Below are 24,260 nucleotides of genomic sequence, written 5' to 3'. Positions count from 1 at the left end.
TCCGTGCTGACAGTGGAGCCTGCTTAGGATTTTCTCTCTCTCCCTCTCTTTCTCTATCTCTGTCTCAAAATCAATAAATAGACATTTAATAATATTATTAAAAGAAAAAAAGAATGCTCGGGACACCTGGGTGGCTCAGTCGGTTAAGCATCTGACTTTGGCTCCGGTAATGATCTTGCAGTCCAAGTCCGTGAGTTCGAGCCCCTTGTCGGGCTCTGGGCTGACAGCTCACTTGGAGACTGGAGCCTGCTTCAGATTCTGTGTCTCCCTCTCTCTCTGCCCCTCCTCCGCTTGCATTCTGTCTGTCTCTCTCTCTTAAAAATAAATAAACATTAAAAAAAACTAAAAAAAAAGAATGCTCTTGGATAAAAACACCTCCATTTGAATTACATAAGAAACACTTCAAATTATTTTTCAAGGGTCTTCTTTAAAAAATAAAATAATATTGATATAATCTTACTCTAAAGGAAGTGAACCAGCTAAAGCTTTTTAAACATTGATTACAAACAAATCTCAATATGAGACATCTGAATCAATACCATATAATGTTATTTGTGCAAAAGTAATTCTGTCCAACCCTAGGACTCCACGGCTTGACAGCTAGAGCTCGTGTCCCTGTAGCAATCGGCAAGTCCTAAGAGATGGGGTGTTCACAGGGACTAATGCCAGACTTTCACATTTCTCCAATTTCTTTTTTTTTAATTTTTTTAATGTTTATTTATTTTTGAGAGAGAGAGAGAGAGTATGAGCGGGAAAGGGGCAGAGAGAGAGAGAGAGAGAGAGAGAGAGAGAGACAGAATCCGAAGTAGGATCCAGGCTCCTAGCTGTCAGCATAGAGCCCTACACAGCGCTCAAACCACAATCCACGAGATCATGACCTGAGCCGAAGTCGGACGCTTATCCAACTGAGTCACCCAGGTACACCTCTTCAATTTCTATTCTTGACCTCTTCTTACTAACTTCTCTGATGAATTATACCTGTTTAATGTATTTTCTGGACTCTCCTGTTAATGTGCCTTACTCTGTTGCCATAAAAATATTACTTCTCAACCCCCTACACAAAACTAGTCAGTGTAATATTATTGTCCCAGCTATTACATCCCTTTTTAAAGTGCCCTGAAGTCTATGATGCCACAGGATTTACACACATGGTCTGTGAGCCCCCTAGTGGCATTATGATCTAATTCTTTTCAAGACACAAGAACCATTTTCATGTCAAAATATTTCAGACTATCTTTGCTAAATATTAAACCTCAAATATCTGTTAATTGAGAAAATGTGTGACAAAACTGGATAAAATTTGGGCACATTTATGTCTTGCAGTACACAATTACACATTGAAAAGTAGAATTAATTAATGCTAATTAAGCTTATTGCCAATGTTCCATGTACATATAGATTCAGAGTGACCTTCTTAGATCACATCACTATATCCCATAGCCTAAGATGCATGAATCTTGAGCAAGACTGTGATAAAATATTAGGAGTTACATTATGTGATTGAAAATATTATCTTGTCATGAAGGCAAAGATGAAATAGATTTCAAATATATTTATAATGTGAATTATTACTATTGCTAAAACAATTATATATCAATTTAGTTTATTGCTAAGAAGTCTAAGCTATTTCTTAATTAAAGTCAAAATAGAAATTCAAATACATTTATGATACAATTTTGATATATACAGAATTTCCCTGTAAGAGAAATAATGTTTAGATAAATTCCAAAGAAAATATATTACATATATCATTTGGTTATAAATTTAGAATATGACCTATATGTTTCATTCCTGTGTTCTCAGAGCCCAGAATATGGCTTAGTGTTTTTGAATGGATGAATTAAATGCAACATTATAAATATTAAATTTTAGCATTACATACACATGAATACACAAATACACATATAAACTTTTCATATGCCATGATAATGAATGACATTAATACTAGACACATTGGTATTTTATATTGGCAAATACTAGACACATTTGGTATTTTATATTAGTAAATAACTAATTCTTAGTCAACCTGCTACAAGTTTTGCATTGAATATCTCCATCTCACATTAACTCATAAGTAGGCCTCTGACCAACAAAACTCCTTAAAAATAGACGTATATTCTGTGATGTAGGTTTCCTGTGACAAGCCACTTACTGAGTGCCCCAGCAGGCCATTCGGTGTTTTCACAGCCTAACATTCTACACTTTCCTTAATTCTTTACCCTCCTGCTCAAGGTTGCTTGGAAGCATTCAAATGTACATACACTGGAAAGGAAAGGAAAAAAAATGACTGACTACTGACAGACTTAGGTGGTCATTGACACAATCAGTTGGTCTAGAAATATCTATTGCTCCATTTCTCCAGACTAATTTTCATGAGCTTTATTTATGTCCTTAGTAGATAAAAACTTCCAGTTTTAAGATAAATTTTGGGAATATAATGGGCAGCATGGTGATTCCAGTTAACAACACTGTACTGTGTATTTGAAAGTTGCTAAGAGAGTAGATCTTAAAAGTTCTCATTCAAAGAAAAAAATTTGGTAACTATGTGAGGTGATAGATGTTAATTAAACTTACCATGGTGATCATTTTGCAATATATACATAACCAAATCATTATCTTGCATACCTTACACTAATGCAATATTCTATGACAATTATATTTTACTAAACAGGGGGGAAAATAAAATAGCATATGTATATAAATAAATGTAATGCATTGTAGAGAATTACAGGTATATAAAAAAAGGTACTGGTACATTCCTATGGGACTTCAGAAGGAATAAATGATTGGATAAATTAATTATATTAGTTTCATATTTTTATTTAAGAGTAAAATGTATACCTCCTTAAACCTAACCCTTAACTTAAAAAATTAGTTCAAAGTAGCTGCTAAAAATTTGTGTTTTAAAAGTAGTATGAGGTTTACCTCCTCTTCTACTCTCAACCTTTTTTAGAAGAGGCGGCCATAAGATGTAAAATTCTAATAGCAAAGTCACAAGTGGAAGGTGATTCAAATATCCAATAATTCAACAAATTGGAATGTCTTGAGTAATTAATTGACTGCATCAAAAGAAAAAGTAGTTGTGGATATAAGAGAAGAGCTATAGAGGTAGACATAAGTTTTAATGTTCTACTTCTTTTATTGACTGGTTGGTTCATGTGGTCTTATTACATCATTATAGTTTGATAATTCTAAAATGTGTTGTACATATTTTATCATGAAGGGATCTATAATCTGAGGCAACTGCAATAAAAATTCCATGGAGAATTTTTGTAGCTCTAGAGAACTGATTCTAAAATTTATATGAAAAGACAAAATAGTTAAATTAATTTTTAAAAAGAATAAACTTGAAGAACCCACACTACCTTATTTTAACACTTATTATAAAGCTATCATAACCAAGACACTGCTGTGTTGGAGAGATAGGTAGATCAATGGAACAGAATAAAGTTCAGAAATAGACCCACAAGTGGACCAAAAATAGGTCCACTTGATTTTTAACAAAGGTGTTAAGGTAATTAAGTAGAGAAAATATTGTCTTTTCAACAAATGGTGTTTGGACAAGTGGATGTCTACATGCAAAATCCATTAGATTTTACACAATATTAATTCAAAATCAACCACAGGTCTAAGGGTAAAACTATAAAACTATACAAATTTTTGAAGGAAACATGGGAGAAAATCTTTGTCACTTGGAGTTAGTCAAGGAGTTCTTCAATATGAAACTAAATGCACAACCTATATAGCATAAAAGTAATAAATTTGATTTCATTAAAATTTAAAAATTTTGCTGTGTGAAAGACACTTGAAAGAAAAGCTATGGCTCAGATCAGGAAAAAATATTTGCAAATATATTATGTAACAAGAGACTTGTATCCAGAATATGTAAAGAACTCTCAAAATTAAACAGTAGGAAATGAACAATCCAATTTTTAAAGTGGGTAGAAGTCTTGAAAAAACACTTCACCAAAGTGGATATGCAGATGACCAATAAGGACATGAAAGGTATTTAACATATTTAACTGTGAATCAAATGCAAATTAAAACCACAATGAGATTCCACAGAACATGATGGGGCAGAAAACAAAACTTGACAATACTAAGTGCTAACAGGGAAACAAAGCGACTAGAACTTTAATCTTGGCTAGTGGGAATACAAAATAGTACAGCTACTCTTTAAAACAGTTTGGTAGTTTTTTATAAGGTAAACATACACAGTCCCTATGACCTTACAATCCCATTAATCAGGTAATTATCCCAGAAAAATGAAAATGTATGTTCACACATACACCTGCACACAAATGTGCATATCAGCTCTATTCATAATCTCCCCAAACTATAAGCAACCCGTTCTTCCAATGGATGAGTGGACAAACTATAGGATCACTGTACAACTTGCATATGATAGAATAATTCACAGCAATACAAAAGGAACAAATTACTGACACATGCAACAACACAGATGAATCACAAAGGCATTATGTTGAGTGAAGAGAGCCAATCTTAAAACGTTATATACTGTATTTTCCATTTATATGACATTTGTATGACATTGCAGCAAAGGCAAAACAATGGCAACAGAGAACAGTTCAGTGTTTACCAGAAGTTAGGCCCAAAGATTTGGAATTGCCCTATGTGCTGATTATACTGATGGTAATGTGAATCTGTACATATGTTAAAACTGTATACTAAAAAAAAAAGGTAATTTTTCTCTATAACTTTTTTAAATGTGAATGGGTATACAATTTATTTAAAGAATAAATTTTCCAAAAGGCTTGCAAAATAAACCCAACAGTCTGTTGTATGTAAGAGACATACTTAAAATAAAGTGATCCATAAAAGCTAAAATTAAAAGGATGGGCAAAAAAATACCAGGAATCTGAACATAAGAAAAGAAGAAGGGTAATAATACTAAGGGACAAAGTAGAATTCAAGTCTTAAATCAGGAAAACATGACAAATAAATACTAAAAACCATAATCTACAATGAAGAATAACCCATGAATATTATGAATTGAGTAACAGAGTGACTTTTATAAAATAAAACTATAGGAGATACAAGTAGACATAGATAGATAGATAGATAGATAGATAGATAGATAGATAGATAGATGACAGATAGATAGATAGATAGATACCCCCAATAGGAAATTTTAATATACCACTTTTAGTAACAAGACAGATCAAGCAGGCAAAAATAAGGAGAGGGATAATCTAAACAATATAATCAAAAAGGTAGATCTTTGGATGCGTATCAAACTCTGTATCCTCATGGTAAAAAATACATGTTTGAAATATTTAATGACTGGTTCTGAATTCTCAAAATAGATGCTGACCATGATCTACTTGCATTAGCTGAATGTAGTTATTTTTCTTGCTCTTGTGTCATCAATATTAATTATAAAACAGCTAAAGAGATACACATTAGGTTTTATCGTCCAATTTTTGTGGCTCTTTGAAAAGTATCAAAGGTTTTCCTTTACTTCACTTTTGATATATGTATTCTAAAGTCACATCACACTCCTTAACTTCATCTTATATTGCAATGTGGCAAAGTTTATTTTCCCTAAAGAGTGCCATATGTATCCATTTTCTTTTTAGAATTCATGTCCCAGAGTGCCCTGTCATATGCAAACACAGAGGATGTGGTTTTGATGAATCCCAAACAAAATAAGTTCTTTCTGTGACATCAAACATCTGGAGAGTATTCATGCAAATGTTGTATAACTTAACACAGAATCTGGTTTATATATTTGACAGAACACCTCTAAGAATACTGGACAGTTTGTATTTTTGGTAACATAAACCTCAGCCAGTTGAACTGTAGAGAATGAATATAGATAGGTAAATTTCCTATTCACAGCACATACCTATCTATGCTCGCTAACATCTAATTTGGGAAATAAAACCTGGCATTCCAGAAATGCCTGGAGAACTACACGAGGGAGGCATCTCACCTTGATGAGTAGAGAGGAATATTTTATTACTGTACTGGTTCTGCCTCTGACTTTCTCAAGGACCTTGGACAGGTTATTAACATGGAATGTCTGCTTCTCCTAACTATGAAATGGGATTGCCCAGTTTACAACTACATAACTTTCTCAAGATATTATAGGGGAGAAATGGGGTCACAGAGAAATTAAATAAAGGGTTAGAAATTAATGGAAATAACTATAGTATCATTTAAAAACCTAACTGTGCTAACGCCTCTTATTCAGATATCAAGCTCAACAAGAAATATTCTGTTTATGGGGCTCCTGGGTGGCTCAGTCAGTTAAGCGTCCGACTTCAGCTCAGGTCACGATCTCACGGTCCGTGAGTTCGAGCCCCGCGTCGGGCTCTGGGCTGATGGCCCGGAGCCTGGAGCCTGCTTCCGATTCTGTGTCTCCCTCTCTCTCTGCTCCTCCCCTGTTCATGCGCTGTCTCTCTCTGTCTCAAAAATAAATAAACATTAAAAAAAAAAAAAGAAATATTCTGTTTATTGGGGTGTCATGGCTCATGGGTTCTAGCCCCACATCGAGCTCTGTGCTAACCGCTCAGAGCCTGGAGCCTGCTTTGGATTCTGTGTCTCCCTCTCTCCGCCCCTCCCCCACTCATGCTGTTTCTCTCTTTCTCTCTCTCTCTCTCTCTCTCTCTCTCTCTCTCTCTCTCTCTCTCTTTCTCTCTCTCAAAAATAAACATTAAAAAAACCGAAATACTCTTTATAATAATTAGCTTTCTGTTAGATATTTCCCATTAGGAAAGTTAAGTGAGATGAAAGTGTGTTTAATGATTATTGATTTATTTTGAGAGAGAAAGAGAGAGAGTGTATGTATGTGTGATCATGAGAGGGGGAGGGGCAGAGAGAGAGGGAGAGATAGAATCCCAAGCATGTAAGATCTCACAAACCATGAGATCATGACTTAGGCTGAAATCAAGAGTTGGACACTTAACTGAATAAGCCACCTAGGCACTCTGAGATAAAAATTTTGATTCCACTTGACAGTTACATGATTTAATTGCTTATCAGCTCTCTTGTGAATTTAGTTTTTATTTCATCAACCCTGACCTTGCCCAATTTAACATGTAATAAAAAAGACTGGATTCCCAGAACTTGGCAACCTTTCCAAAGTAATGGCATCTGTGAGACCTTGCATCAGACTCTCCACATCTCTACGTGGCATTCTCAATTTGCTTCTTTCTAATAACATTAAGTATTTGACAAGATGATATAGCTTATAAGGAGGATGGTTTGTTGGACAAAGTTCATCAGTCTTGACATGGGTTGATCACTTGAGAATGAATAATCTCTATTTAATCTTTATTTAATAATCTCTAGTTAAAGGGAAGTGTTACTAAAAAATCCGTAGGAGTTTGGGCACTTGGTGGCTCAGTCGGTTGAGCCTCTGACTTCAGCTCAAGTCATGATCTCATGGTTTGTGGTTTCAAGCCCCGCATCAGGCTTTCTGCTGTCAGCTCACAGTCCACTTTAGATCCTCTGTTCCCCTCCCTCTCTGCCCGTCCCCCACTCTCTCTCTCTCTCTTAAAAATAAACAAACATTTTAAAAAAACCTTTAAAAAAATAAATAAAAAATAAATTTAAAAAAATCCATATGGATTAAAAAAATTGCTGAGAATGCTAAAAGGTTTAGATTACACATCCTTGACTTTAGAACAGGTGTCTGAAGACTTTAGAACACAGTGTCAGGCTTCATAAGGGGGAGTTCATCAAGGTAAGGACTGTCCTGGGAAAAGAACTGAATAGAAGATGTGGGTCAGAGAGTCACATTCTGGGAAGTAGACCAATTATGTGATGGACCGATATGAATGAAGGAGAAAAGGAGAAGAATGGACATGCATGGAGCTAGCCAGCTTCAAAGATTGAATGAGAATATGAGCCCTCTCTGCCAAGTTATCTACCTTTAAAATATGACCAAGAGAGGAAGTGCTTCTGGAATGGCAACTTGAGGAGCTCTGTGGCTTCACTCTTCAACAAAACCATAACTCATAAAAATTATGAAATACAACAACCATTTAAGGTCTCTAGAAATTATCCTAAGGTTATACAACAAATGGAAAAATATTTATTCACAAAAAATCTACTATATCTGAGTAAGAAGAGGGAATGTCTATGACATTTGAACCATGACCTGCCCTTTACTCTTACCTCAGCAAGATGACAGTTTTAGTCTTGACAGGAACACAAGGCTCCATTTCTCCAGCATTCTGTTAAGGTTAAGTTTTCTCCCTGGGAGGGGAAAACTGCCAGCAATTCTCATTTCATGAAGTTCTGTGCCACAGAAGCTCTATTACAGATGAGAATAGCTAAGCTCCCATCCACCACTCACTCCCTACTCATAAAACAGAAGATCTACCCCAGGCATGATTGGCCAAGAACACAAGGCTCCAATCATCCCCATTCAAAATCACTGGTAGGGCAGAGGTTCTATGCTGAGAAGGGCAAGCCAAGAAGAGCAGGGGTTACTGCTATGACTCAGGATCCTGCTTATTAAAAAGTAGGATTATTACTCTGAGAAGTTGGCCCTATCCTTAGATCCACAGAACCAGTGTAAAGTTTTTTCCTTGGGATAGAGTCATGATGTTAAGGTCGGAGTGTTCCATAGCTTTTTCTAAGGAGTATGAGCTTATTTGAGAAAGAAATAGGAGAATTTCAAGACTAAAGATGCAACTGAAAACAAGATTTTAATGACACACAGCTAAAAAGGGAGTGGTGATAGCTCAATGAGAGCAACAAGGAAAATGGTAGATCAAATTGAAGTTTAACAGAGAGAACCAAGGCAAGAGACAGTTAAGAAGGGCTCCTCTTGAGGTCTGACTTGTCCTATAATACTACCCTCGCCAGAGGGCTTGAATTTAGTTGGATTAGTCCATGGAGTAATTTACTCCTCCAAGATGTTATTGAAAGAATATAGCAATCATCTAGCAATTAATGGAGTCTAAGAGCTGAGTATGATATCAATAGATTCAGACCAGCTTAAAAACGTAATGGATTTTTGTATCCTTTGGATAAATTCCTAGTAGTGCAATTGCTGGTTCATAGGTTAGTTCTAGTTTTAATTTTTTGAGGAACCTCCATACTGTTTTCCAGACTGGCTGCACCAGTTTGCATTCCCACCAATAGTGCAAAAATGTTCCCCTTTCTCCGCATCTGTGCCAACATCTGTTGTTTCTGGAGCTGTTAATTTAGCCATTCTGACAGGTGTGAAGAGACTCTTAAATACAGAGAACAAAGTGGGGGTTTTGGGAGGGAGTAAGTAGGAGGAGAATGGGTTAAATGGGTGATAGGCATTAAGGAGGGCACTTCTGCAATGAATCACTGGGTTCTACTCTTGAAGCCAAGGCTACACTGTATGTTAACTAATTCGAATTTAAATTTTAAAAAAGTTAATGCACAAACTAGGAATAAAAATAAAAACTTGGGGCACCTGGGTGGCTCACTCAGTTAAGCGTCTGACTTCAGCTCAGGTCATGATCTCACTGTCCGTGAGTTCGAGCCCCGCGTTGGGTTCTGTGTTGACAGCTCGGAGCCTGGAGCCTGCTTCGGATTCTGTGTCTCCCTCTCTCTCTGCCCCTCCCCTGCTCACACTCTGTCTCTCTCAAAAATAAATAAATGTTAAAAAAAAAATTAAAAAAAAAAACTTCATGGAGAGTTGGGAAAGAGACAAAGAGATCTCAGCTAAAAACATTATCATTCCAGGAGGATTAGAGTGACTGTACATGTCCAAGGCTGTGCCATCCAAGGAGTGACATCAAAGACTGCACACTACAGAGAAAATAGATGTCACCAAAATCATCCAGCCAAGGAGCTAAGCAAACAAACAAGCAAGCAAACAAGTCCTAGAGGAGAGGGGAGAGGAGATTTAGTGTCCATAGTTACTAAAATACATTACCTAAAATGCTTGGTTTTCAAGATAAAACTGAGATATGCAAAGAAATTGGAAAGGATGACTCATTCAGGGGAAAAGTCAATAGAAACTGCCTTTGACAGGTTTCACATGTCTGGCTGAGCAGATAAAGACTTCAAAGCCGCTATTATAAACACGTTCAAAGAACTAAAGAAAACCATGTTTTAAAGAAAGGTATGATAATAATGTCTCATCATATAGAGAATATCAATACAGAGACAGAAGTTACATTTAGATAAAGAGCAAAAGGACACTTCTGGAGTTAAAATGTACAATAACAAAAGAAATCACTATAGGGGCTCAAACAGTAGATTGAAGCAGGCAGAAGAAAGAATTAGCAAACTTGAGCAGGTATCAATAGTGATTACATAATCTGAAGAACAGAGAGAAAAAAAGCATTAAGAAAAAATGAACAGAGCCTCAGAGAAACAAATGGATACACCATTAAGTACACCTACATATGCATAATGCAAGTACCAGAAGGAAGGGAGAGATACAGGAGCAGAGAATATATTTGAATAAATAATGTCTGAAATTTCCAAATTTGGTGAAACACATTAATCTATACATCCAAGAAACTCAATAGATTTCAAGTTTGGTAGATACACAGAGATCCACATCCAAATATGTGACAGTAAAGATGAAAGTCAAAGACAAAGAGAAAATCTGAAAGCATCAAGAGATAAATAACCACATACATAAGAACCCCAATAAGATACATAGCTGACCTCCATGTTTTTATCTATAAGCTAGAAGACAGTCGGGTAACATATTTAAAGTGCTGAAAAATAAAAAGTGTAAGTTGAGAATTTTATAACAAGCAAACCAATCTTTCAAGAACGAAGGCCAAATGAAAACTTTCAAAATAAACAAAACAGAGAGGATTTGTCACTAGTAGACCTATTTTATAAGACATGCTAAAGGAAGTTCGTCAAGCTGAAATCAAGTAACACCAGACATTAATACAAAACAACCAAAGAGTACTGGCAAAGGTAATTGTCTAAGTAATTATAAAAGACATTATGATTGCATCTTTCTTTTCCTTTCTTCCCTTAACTTATTTTAAAACAATTTTATAAACCAATAAGTATATGATTATATTATTGACCTATAATATATAGAAATGTAATATATTTGATAATAATAGCAAAAATGAGGCAGGTGGAAGCAAAGCTCTTTGAGAGTAAGGAAATAATAACACCAGCCAATAAATCAAATCCACAGGAAGAAAAGAAGAAAACTAGAAATGCTAAATAAAAAGGTTTACATAAAAAGCTCTATGAATATGTAATTCCTCTCATTACTTCTCTCATATTCTCTAAAAATCATAAAATTATAGAAAGTTATTATAAAAACGTAATGTGGATTTTTACATATGTAGGTCATGTAACAAATATAACACCAAAAGTGGGAAGAGGAAATAGAGCATATAAAGGAGTAATTTCCTATATTTCACTCAAAATTAGGTAGTGTAAATCTGAAGTCAATTCTGATAAGTTAAGATGTATATTGTAACCCCTTAAGCAGCAAGTAAGAAAACAATTCAAAAAATATAGTGAAAAAATTATTAAGGAAATTAAACGTTACACTCAAAAACATTCAATTAAAAAAAGTGGTAAAGAAGGAATAGAGGAACAAAAACAACTTCAGACATACAGAAAACAAAAAGTAAAATGGTACATCAATATCATCAAACAACTCAATTCAAAGGCAGAGATCCAATAAAGTGCTCTCTATAGAAGATACTCTTAAGATCCAAAGATATAAATAGGTTAAAAGCAAATGGGATAAAATTATATATCATGTACTATCTATGAGCTGAGCAGCCATTCTAATGTCAGATAAATTAGACCTTTAAAACAAACAAACAAACAAAAAAATGCTGCTTCAGATAAAGAACATTTTATAATGACAAAAGTGTCAATATATCAGGAAATTATGACAATTATAATCATGATCATATATAAAAACCCCATGGTAAATGAATAAAATACCAAGTAAATGAAATAAGACTAAAGTGAGAAATAGACAATTCAACAATAATAGTTGCAAAATTTCAGTGACTAGAACAGCTAGGCAGAAGATAAACAAGGGAATGGAAAAGTTGAACAATACTTCAAACCAACAAGGCCTGACAAATATGTATAGAACATTTCACCAACAACAGAATACACATTCTTTCCAACCACATATTGAACATTTTCCAGAATAGCCATATGTTATACCATAAAACAAGACTTAGTGCATTTGAGAGAATGAAGAATACAAAGTGTATTTTCCAATCACAATGGAAAGAACTCAGTAACAGAGGTAAATTTGGAAAACTCACAAATATGTGGGACTCAAACACTACATTTTTTTTAGAGAGAGAGAGAGCACAAACAGTAGAGGGAGAGACAGAATCTTAAGCAGTCTCCATGACCAGCATGGAGCCCAATGTGGGGCTCAATTTCATGACCCTGAGATGACAATCTGACCACGAAATCAAGAGTCAGACACTTAACCGACTGAGCCACCCAGGAATCCCTCAGACTACACTCTTAAAGAACCAATAAGTCAAACAAGACCTCACAGGTGATAATGGAAAATACTTTAAGATGAATGGAAATAAATACACCACACACCAAAACTCAGAGGATGCAGCAAAATAAGTGCATAAGGGGAAATTTAAAGTTGTAAATGCCTATATCAAAAGAGAAAAAAGATATATCAATAACCTAACCTTCCACCTTAAGACACTGGAAAAAGAACAAATTAAATCTAAAGCAAACAGAAATAAAGAAATAGTAAAGAACAGACTAAAATTTGCTGAAATAAATAAAAAAGAGAAAATCAACAAAATCAGGTGTTGGTCTCTTTGTTCTTAGAAACATATAACCTACCAACACTAAAGCAAGAAGAAATAGAATATTTGAACAAACCAATTACCAGAAATAAAATGGAACCAATAATCAAAAAACTCCCAAAACCAAAAATTCAGGACCAGATGCTTAACAGTTGAATTCTACCAAATATTCAAAGAATTAAACTTCTCAAACTATTCCTAAAAATACAAGAGGAAGGAAAGCTTCCAAGTTCATTCTATAATGCTAGTATCAGCCTGATACCAAAAAGACACCACAAAAAAGGAGAACTATAGGCCAATATCTCTCATGAACATAATGCAAAAATATTCAACAAAATACTAGCAAACAGAATCCAACAATAATTTAAAAAATCATTCACCAGGATCACGTGGGATTTATTCCTGGGATGCAATTGTGGTTCAATATTCAAAAAAACAATCAACATGATACATCATATCAACAAAGAAAGGATAAAAACCATATGATTATTTCAATAGATGCAGAAAAAGCATTTCACAAAGTACAATATCCATTCATAATAATAAAAAAAATCTGCAAAGTAAGTCTAAAGGGAACATACTTCAACATAATAAAGGCCTCATGTGAAAAATACATAGCCAACATTATACTCAATAGTGAAAAACTGAGAGCTTTTCCCCAAACACCAGGAACATGACAAGGATGTCCACTCTCACTACTTTCATTCAACATAGTACTGGATGTCCTAGTCATAGCAATCAGACAACAAAAAGAAATAACAGGCATCCAAATTGGTAAGGAAGAAGTAAAACTCTCACTATTTGCAGATGACATGAGACTATGTTCAGAAAACCCTAAAGACTCCACCAAAATACTACTATAACTGATAAATGAGTTCAGTAAAGTCACAGGATACAAAATCAATGTATAGAAACCTGTTACATTCTTATATACTAATAATGAAGTAGCTAAAAGTCAAATTAAGAAAATAATCCCAATCGCATTTGCACCAAAAACAATAAAATATCTAGGAACAAAGAAGTAAAAGACCTCTACTCTGAAAACCAGAAAACACTGAAGAAGTTGAAGACAACACAAAAAATTGAAAGATTCCATGCTCATGGGTTTGGAGAACAGATATTGTTAAAATGTCTACACTACCCAAAGCAATCTACAGATTTAATGAAATCCCTATCGAAATGCCACCAGCATTTTTCATAAACATAGAACAAACAATCCTATAATTTGTTGAATAGCCAAAGCAATCTTAAAAAGGAGAAACAAAACTAGAGGTATTACAGTTCCAGATTTCAAGTTATATTACTGGTACTGACACAAAAATAGGTCCATAGATCAATGGAATAGAAGAGAAAACCCAGAAATAAACCCAAGATTATATGTTCAATTAATCTTTGACAGAGGAGGAATGAATAAGCAATGGGAAAAAGAATGTGTCTTCAACAAATGGTTCAGGGAAAACTGGATAGCTACATGCAAAGGAAGGATTTGCACTATACCAAAAATAAATTCAAAATGGATTAAGGACCTAAATGTGAGGCCTGAAACCATAAAAACCCTTTAAGAGTGCATAGGCAGTAGTTTCTCTCACATTGACTGTAGCAACATTTTTCTAGATATGTCTCCTGAGGCAAGAAAACAAAAGCAAAAATAAACTATTGGTATGACATCAAAATACAAAGTTTCTGCATAGCAAAGGAAACAATCAACAAAACTAAAAGGCTACTGAATGGGAGAAGGTATTTGTAAATGACGTATCTAACAACGGGTTAGTATCCAAAAAACTTACACAACTCAACACCAAACAAACAAAAAAAACCCAAGAGCAAATAGCAAAAGGCATGAAAAAACATTTCTCCAACGAAGACATACAGATGACCAACAGACACATGAAAAGATGCTCATCATCCCTCATAATCAAGAAAATGCAAATAAAAACCACAATGACATATCACCTCATACTTAACAGATTGGCTAAAATCAACAACACAAGAAACAACAGGCATTTGCAAGGTTGTGGAGAAAAAGAGAGTACAGTTGGTAAAAAGGCAAACTGGTGCAGCCACTGTGGAAAACAGTATAGAGGTTCCTCAAAAAATTAAAAATAGAACTACCCTATGATATAGTAATCACACTACTGGGTATTTATCCCTAAATACAAAAACACTAATTCAAAAGATTCCATGCATCTCTATGTTTCTTGCAGCAGTATTTACAATAGCCAAATTATGGAAGCAGCTCAAGAGGTGAAATATATAATGGAATATTACACAGCCATAAAAAGAATGAAATCTTTTTATTTGCAACAACATGGGTGGATCCAGAGAGTATAATGCTCATTGAAATAGGTCAGAATGACAAATGCCATATGATTTCACTCATATGTGGAATTTAACAAAACAAATGAGCAAAGAAAAAAAGAGAGAGAGAGAGAGACAAACAAAGAAACAGACTCTTAACTTTAGAGAACAAACTGATGGTTACCAGGGGAGAGGTGGGTAGGGGAATGATCATATGAAATAGGTGATGGGGATTAAGAGTACATTTATCATGATGAGCACTAACTAATGCATAGAATTGCTGAATCACTATACTGTACACCTGAAACATAATACTGTACGTTAACTATTAAATGTTAACTGGAATTAAAATTGTTAGAAAAGGAAAAATAAGAATTAATTATTTACAATCTCTCCCAAAAAAGTAGAAGTGGAGGGAATACTTCCCAATTCATTTTACAAGGCCAATATTTCCCTGATATCAAAACTGGATAAGGACCTCACAAGAAAAGAAAATGATTAGGCCAATATGCCTTATGAAAATAGATGAAAAATTCCCAACAAAGCAAATCAAATCTAGCAACATATAAAAAAATATATACACCAAGGCCAAATGGGATTTCTCCCAGGAATGTTGTTTCAACATACAATAGTCAACCAGCGCGATATACCATATCACCACAATAATGGACAAGAGGTACAGGATTGCCTCAATACATGTAGAAGTATTTCAAAAACAAACATTCTTTCATTATAAAACCACTTAAAGTAGGAATAGAAGGGCACTTCCTCAACTTGATCCAAGGGATCTGTAACACATCCACAGCTAACACACTTCATGATGGATTCAATGCTTTTCTCCTAAAATCAGGAACAAGACAAGTATGTCCACTCTCATCACTTTCATTTAATACTGCTCTGGAAGTTTTAGGCAGGGTGATGAGGCAAAATAAGAAATAAATGGCATCCAGATTGCCAAGGAAGAAGTAAAACTATCTTTATTTCTAGATGGCATTGCTGTGTATATAGAAAATTCCAAAGAATCCAAGAAAATAATTATTATTACTAAAAAATGAATTCAACAGGGTTGCAGGATACAAGACTAATTTATAAAAACCATAGGCAAAAATTCGTGATTTATTTGGGCCCCAGATCTTGGGGGTCTTTTTACTGGACAACTCTCCCTTGTCAAAAGCCTTCTTTAGCTTGAGCTGGAATCTTCTGCCCTATAACACGTACTGACCTCACCCCTCTTTCATGGAGCTCTTTAAATATTTAAAGATAGTTACCATAGGTTCCCATTCTTTTCCTAGCTTCCTTTATTTTCCTTATGTGACATAATGTAAACTCTCCTTTTTTCCCCTGGTTGTTGCCTCCTACACTCCTAGACAGATTAAAAACTTACCTTTTCCAGACAGAGATTTAAAATCTTTTGGTGTTGATATTGTGTTTGGGTACTTAATGATTATACTGGGTGGTTTAGAAATTACTCCATAATCTATGTGAGTCATATTGAACTTGTGGTAGTTGAATAAAACACCTCAGTCTTTTTCATATGACATCACTATGTTCTATTTGCATTTCTGTACCTAAAATTTAGAAATTTATTTTTTCTTATTCATTTGAGTCCATAGTTCTAGTGTCTTTTGATCTCCTTTAAGTGTCCTTTTATAATATAGAAAATGCCTTCTCTTTTTAACATAAGTATAACTTCTCTGTCAGATGGTTAAAATAGTGAATGGGAAATTCCAAGACGAGAGGGCTATGGCAAACCATTAGCCACTTCTCTTGAAAATATCAATATTATAATTATTACCTCTTGTGCATGATTTTTGAATTAGTTATGAATCCGCCTAACAATGCTACATTAATCTAGCTTACATTTCTCCATCTTATCATAACACTGTTGTTCACATAGACTCTATAAAATCTCTTGTTAAGGGGTGCCTGGGTGGCTTAGTCAGTTGAGTGCCTGACTCTTGATTTCAGCTCAGGTCATGATTCCAGGGTCTTGGGATTGCCGCAACAGGCCCTGTGCTTAGAGTGGAGCCTGCTTAAGATTCTCTCCCTCTATCTCTCTTTCTCTCTCTCTCTTCTTCTCCCCCCTCTATTACTTTCTCCCCCATTTTTTTATTAAAATAAAAAAAAATTCTAAAAATGGGATAGTAAATTTCTTCTAGAAAGCATACTCTACACTGGAAATCACAGAGATGGCATAAAGGGTATGTGAAGAGAACTCTGGATATAAAAAATAAAATAAGAATAAAGTCATGGAAATATACTATTTCACAAATAATAGAAAGTTACTCTGGGTCTGGTACACACCCAGACAGCTAATATAGCCAATGTTAGCAGAAGTATAAGAAAGTCACAAGCTTGTGATCCAGTTTTTTACTTTGTTATATACATACGTTCATTTCCACAGACTGGGTAGAAAGATTAAAAATGAAAATGCATCATGGAAGGAGAAATAGGCTCTGAATAATTTGAAAATCCTCGCTATTACACCTCTTAAGCAAACTTAAAATTGGCAAAGGTATTTTTCCTCCAAAATTTATCTATAACCTTTGAAATAAAATTCATATAGGAAATTCATATTTTCTATTTACTTATGTTTCTTGCAATATTATGGTCAAGAAAATTAAAAGAAAGGGTATCCTTTTTTTTTTTTACAGTGAAGGAAAAATAAACAAACATGACATACCTGTGGACATCTGGCAGCACTATAGCAATCTCCAGCTGTGGCAAATGGAACTGCTTTTCCAAATATTGTCTGGGCAAAAAGAAGGTCTGTGGCTAAAAAATAAATGAACCTTTTTAGTATTGAGGCATTGTATACTTTCCAGTCTTCACTGCAAAGCATACAGTCTTTATATTACATTCTTAAATATATTTATATAATTAATTCAAAGTTTTAAGCAAATATGCTACAAATTATACTACATAACACATATCAGGTTTTCAATAAATAATTTTTATTTTAGTATTTTTAAATTTAATTTAATTTTTTTATTTACATCCAAGTTAGTTGGCATATAGTGCAACAATGATTTCAGGAGTAGATTCCTTAATGCTCCTTACCCATTTAGCCCATCCCCCCTCCCACAACCTCTCCACTAACCCTCTGTTCTCCATATTTATGAGTCTCTTATGTATTGTCCTGCTCCCTGTTTTTATGTTGTTTTTGCTTCCCTTTCCTTGTGTTCATCTGTTCTGTGTCTTAAGATCCTCATATGAGTGAAGTCATATGATATTTATCTTTCTCTGACTAATTTCTCATAGCATAATATGCTCTGGTTCCATCCATGTAGTTGCAAATGGCAAGATTTCATATTTGAAACCATACACACACACACACACACACACACACACACACACACACACACACCACATCTTCTTTATCCATTCCTCCATCAATGGACATTTGGGCTCTTGCCATACTTTGGCTATTGCTGATAGTGCTGCTATAAACATGGGGGTGCATGTGTCCCTTCGAAACAGCACACCTGTATCCCTTGGGTAAATACCTAGTAGTACAATTGCTGGGTCATAGGGTAGTTCTATTTTTAATTTTTTGAGGAACCTCCATACTGTTTTCCAGAGTGGCTGCACCAGTTTGCATTCCCACAAGAAGTGCAAAAGAGATCCTCTTTCTCCACATCCTTGCCATGTATAAATATACATTTTGTTGCCTGTTGTTGCGTGAGTTGTTCATGTTAGCCATTCTGACAGGTGTAACCTGGTATCTCATTGTGGTTTTGATTTGTATTTCCCTGATGATGAGTGATGTGGAGCATTTTTTCATGTATCAGTTGGCCATCTGGATGTCTTCTTTGGAGAAGTGTCTATTCATGTCTTTTGCCCATTTCTTCACCGGATTGTTTTTTGGCTGTTGAGTTTGATAAGGTCTTTATAGACTTTGGATCCTAACCCTTTATCTGATATGTCGTTTGCAAATATCTTCTCCCATTCCGTCAGTTGCCTTTTAGTTTGGCTGATTGTTTCCTTCGCTGTGCAGAAGCTTTTTATTTTGATGAAGTCCCAGTAGTTCATTTTTGCTTTTGTTTCCCTTGCCTGTGGAGACGTGTTGAGTAAGAAGTTGCTGCGGCCAAGATCAGAGAGGCTTTTGCCTGCTTTCTCCTCAAGGATTTTGATGGCCTCCTGTCTTGTATTTTGGTCTTTCATCCATTTTGAGTTTATTGTGTACGGTATAAGAAAGTGGTCCAGGTTCATTTTTCTGCATGTTGCTTTCCAGGTTCCCAGCACCATTTGCTGGAGAGACTGTCTCTATTCCCTTGGATATTCTTTCCTGCTTTGTCAAAGATTAGTTGGCCATACATTTGTGGGTCCATTTCTGGGTTCTCTATTCTATTCCATGATCTGAGTGTCTGTTGTGCCAGTACCATACTGTCTTGATGATTATAGCTTTGCAATACAGCTTGAAGTCCATCAATAAATAATTTTTAAATAAAAAATGTTTATCTCAAAAATTACCCTAAAAATGGCAGGTACATGAGTAATTAATCAAAAAGTTTTAAAAACCGAAATGCCTTATTATATTTTACATAATAGTGAATATCTAAAATAAAGTGGGGTCAGGAGCAAATTACAGAAGAAAAAACATTAAAGTTTAACAAATTATGACAAAGCAACACCTAAGTGCTTATAGACCACATATATTTATACATATATGTATCTATGCATATATATGTGTATATGTAAATAATGTATATATTACTGCATTGTATTATTTTCTTTTGAATCTTACATTTGCTAAAATTGTTAGCAAAACTTGTTTGGCAATAACGCTGGGGATTCTGTATGAAGTATCAAAAAGAGAGTCATTGGATCAAAAACAGGTTGGAAGGAACCCTAAAATCTTTCTTGAATCACTTAAATAATATTTCAATCAACAGTCTTCCAGTTAGTGGATGTCACCTCCACTAATGTTGTTTTAAATCACTTTACTTTTTTTTAATTAAAAAAATTTTTTTTAATATGAAATTTATTGTCAAATTGGATTCCTTATAACACCCAGTGCTCATCCCAACAGGTGCCCTCCTCAATACTCATCACCCACCTTCTCTTCCCTCCCACCCCCCATCAACCCTCAGTTTGTTCTTAGGTTTTAAGAGTCTTTTATGTTTTGGCTCCCTCACTCTCTAACCTTTTTTTTCCCCTTCCCCTCCCCCATGGTCTTCTGTTAAATTTCTCAGGATCCACATAAGAGTAAAAACATATGGTATCTGTCTTTCTCTGTGTGACTTATATCACTTTACTTTTCATGATTTTTCATGACTACTGCATTACTTTTCATGACTACTGCATGCCCCCTATGATGACACCAATCCCCTAAAGGCAATCCCAAAGGGGGCATTGCTGGAAATACATCACCAATGGCAGTTTCCAAGACTAGGAGGCTTTCAGTTATGTGCCAGAGTCAGCTTGTGCCAAATTATGAGAACCAGTTGGGTGTGCCTCTTCCCAACTCCATGTACAATGAGCTCATGTTGGTAGCTTGAAGTTGGCATGGTGGAAATATATATAACTACAGACACTGGCAAATTCTACAAGTCAGATGTTATTTCCTGGTTGTTAAATGCTGGTTGTTAAACATTTATCCTCACACCACTGCTTATGCTGGCACTTACGGGTTGGGCGGAGGCAGAGCAAATACAACTTTCAAATCAAGCATGCTTTGCTACTATCTTCTCCATCATTACCCTCGTAACCCACAGATAGCTCCAACTCAACATACCCAAACTAAATGCACTACCTTTTTCTCCAAACTTATTTATTTTGCTATATTTCTCATCTCAATGAACTGTGTTACCATCCATTCTGTTATTCTGGAAATCTTTCTAAATATTGTATGCTGCTAATCCCCATATTCCTTCTGTTAGAAAATCCTAAAAAAGTGTACTTCTTTAAAATTTCTTGGGGCGCCTGGGTGGCTCAGTCGGTTGAGCGTCCGACTTCAGCTCAGGTCACAATCTCACGGTTTGTGCGTTTGAGCCCCGCGTCGGGCTCTGGGCTGATGGCTCGGAGCCCGGAGCCTGCTTCCGATCCTGTGTCTCCCTCTCTCTCTGCCCCTCCCCCATTCATGCTCTGTCTCTCTCTGTCTCAAAAATAAAATAAACATTAAAAAAAAATTTCTTGAAGGCCCTCTCTTCTGAACCTAGTCCCTACTCTAAGCCCTCATCACTTTCTATCTGGATTATTATATTAGCTTCTTAACTATTTTCATGAATAAAATTTGTTCTCCTTCCAAGTGTCTTTCCTCCTGCCGAAACTTACACCCAATGGTTCTCATAACTTATAAAACTCGACTGTGTAGTTAGTATACACTGTTCTTCATGATCTGCTCTCTGGGAACTTCTCTAACAAGCTACCATCCCCCAACATCCATTCATTTTATGCTTGGAGAAAAATGGACTTTTTATTCTTTTTAAAAATTTGTTAATGTTTATTTATTTATTTTTTTGAGAGACAGAGAGACAGAGCACCAGCAGGGGGAGGCAGAGAGAGAGGGAGACACAGAATCCAAAGCAGGCTCCAGGCTCAGAGCTGTCAGCACAGAGCCCGATGCTATGAACCATGAGATCATGACCTGAGCCAAGGTCAGATGCTTAACTGACTGAGCCACCCAGGTGCCTCTGGATTTTTTGTTCTTTAATGAAACCAAGATGATTCACATTTTCCAGGCTTTTGTTCCAGGATGTTCCCTCCTCCTGAAACTCCTTTTCTCTGCTTTGGTTAATTCAAATTTATCTTCAAGATTTTCTCAAGATAGTTTCTTGAGGAAAGTTGAAAACTTTTCATTCAAACAATATTTATTCAGAACCTATGGTATATTGAATATTATTTTAATTACTCTAAGCACACATCATTAGAGGACATAGAGGCTGATGGAACCGGAGTCCTACCAGAGTAAGACAGGTAATCAAGTAAATACCACATTATGTTAGGGGTGATAATTGCTATAGAAAAATTAAATCAATTAAAACAAGAAGAGAAAGGGAGTTTAGGAGTGCAGACTGGTCCAGGATGGCCTGATTGAAAAAGACAAAACTAAGCAGAAATCCAAAAGAAGGAGTAAACCATACAGGTAACTATGCCACAACTGTTCCAGGCAAATAGAACAAAGTGCAAAGGCCTTGAGGCGAGAGTATGCTTGAAGGGTTCAAGAAACAGCAAAGAAACGAGTATGTCTGCAACAGAGTGTAACAAGGAAAGAGTGTGGAAAGAGAGAGCAGAGAGGTGTGGAGGTGGAGATATCATGTTGAGTTTTGTTGACCATTGAAAGTATTTTTTATTTTCCTGAGTCAGATGGGAAATGTTTGGAGAGTTTTGATCAGAGTTCAAGGTTGTCAAAAAGATGAAATGGGGTAATGTATAAGATATGACATGGCTTATGTTTCATAGGATCACTCTGGCTTCTCTGCTGAGAATCTAGGTCAGGAGGTGGGAGAGTCATGCAATACTGAAATAGCAATGCTATAATTTTAGTAGGCATGATAACCCAGGTGAAAAAATGGTGTGGACTCAAACCAAGATGGCAGCAATGAGGTAGGGAGAGAGTAATTTTTGATAGGTGTCTTAGCTCAGGATGCCCTAACAAACCACCATGAACTGGGTGGCTTAAACAACAGAAATGCACTTCTCTAATATCTGGAGGCTGGGAGGTGTAGGTCAGTGAGCCCGTAGGGTCAGGTTCCAGTGAGGGCCCTCTTTCTAGCTTGTATATGGTCACCCTTCTCACTGTGTCCTCATATGGCAAGAGAGAGAGCTCTGGTGTCTTCTCTTTTTTTTTAAAAGGGCATTAATCCCATCATAAGGGCCCTACCCTTATCTAAACCCGATTATCTCTCCATTACCAAATATCATCACATTGGGGATTAGGGCTTCATCACATGGATGTTGGGAGACATGATTCAGTCCATAGTAGCATGTATGTTAGAGATTCATCTGACAGAATTTGATAATGGATTGCATGCAGGTGTGAGAGAAAGGGAGAAGCTAAGATGTTGCCAGATTTTAGCTGGAGTAACTGGGAGACTATACGTGCCATTTACTGAAATGATAAAAATTTGAGATGGAAGGAGTGGATGTGGGAAGAAATACTGAAGGCAAAGTTTTGCATACTTTGAGTTTGAGACGCCTATTAGGCATTCATGTGGATTTGTTGCGTCAAGAGATGAATATTAGAGTTTAGGGTAACAGTCCAAATTGGAGATATATATTTGGGACCATCATTTGAAACCTATAAATAGAAAGAGATTCCCAAGGCGTGACTGTGTCCTAAAGCTTTTCAACATGCTGTAGAAGATGAAGAGTAGCCAGTCAAGGCGAGAAACAGTAAGAAAGACAGGAGAGAGTGGCCAGGTCAGGCACAAAGTGATGAGAGCATGGGGACCTGGATAAAATGCTGCTGATAGATCAAGTGAGATGAAAACTAAATTTGTCACTGGATTTAGAGAAATGGAGATAGAACTGGTGATGTAAGAGAGAAGAGAAAGTGTGCTGAGAAATGTCCCTGAGTGGGTACAATGTGATGAGCCTACAGCACAAGAGAGAGCTGCCTTAGGTGGGAGCAGGAACAGTTCACCCACAGTAAGCAGGAGAGAAGGAAGTCAGTAAGTAAAGGTTTGGGTACGTTGCAGATGGCATGGTTATAGAAATCCTCTTCCAGGTGTTCTTACTTTCTCAGTGAGATAGGAAGCAAGATCATTAGCAATGAGTAGATACAGTGGAAGTGTTAGAAATTTGAGAAATTTGCAGCAAGAGGAGAAGATGTTCGGCATTTAGGGGGTTGGGGGTGGGAATAAACTAGGGGAGGACAACAAGATTACTCAGCAGCATGAAGGATTCTCATGAGCTTAGTAGCCATGCATTTTAGGTGAGAGCAGTGAGGAGAGCAGTGGATGAGGTACTACACTCATGTTTCATGTTGCAAGTGCATCGGAGAGGAAATATTTAACTGAGACTGGTTTTTGACACCCAAATGTGAGGAAAGAAAAGAGAGACTAGGGAGTTGAAAATGTATGCATTCAACATTTTATCCTTAGGACCCAGTCTAATGCCTGGCAAATGGCAGGATTGTTCAATAAAGTCATGAATTATAGCAACTTCATAAACAGCAAATAAGTTACCAAGTTCCCCTTATGTACTTAGCAATGCTACAACATACATTATTAATAACAACTAGTATTTACAGAGCATTTACTATATGTA

General features: G+C 35.8%; 1 protein-coding gene across 3 annotated transcripts in view; it reads right to left on the bottom strand.

The window, feature by feature from the left end:
- Window positions 1-24,260, bottom strand: part of ADAMTS20 (ADAM metallopeptidase with thrombospondin type 1 motif 20) — a 180,211-nt gene that overhangs the window by 4,235 nt on the left and 151,716 nt on the right. For all 3 annotated transcript variants that reach the window (XM_058743069.1, XM_058743070.1, XM_058743071.1), the window contains one exon: window positions 17,731-17,822. In XM_058743069.1, coding sequence (XP_058599052.1) covers window positions 17,731-17,822 — 92 coding nt within the window. The remainder of the gene's footprint in view (window positions 1-17,730; window positions 17,823-24,260) is intronic.

The sequence above is a fragment of the Neofelis nebulosa genome, chromosome 8 (assembly GCF_028018385.1).
Source record: "Neofelis nebulosa isolate mNeoNeb1 chromosome 8, mNeoNeb1.pri, whole genome shotgun sequence".
In the NCBI taxonomy this organism is placed as follows: domain Eukaryota; kingdom Metazoa; phylum Chordata; class Mammalia; order Carnivora; family Felidae; genus Neofelis; species Neofelis nebulosa.
The sequence above is the reverse complement of the archived record's forward strand: the minus strand, read 5'-3'. Positions and strand labels throughout refer to the sequence as shown.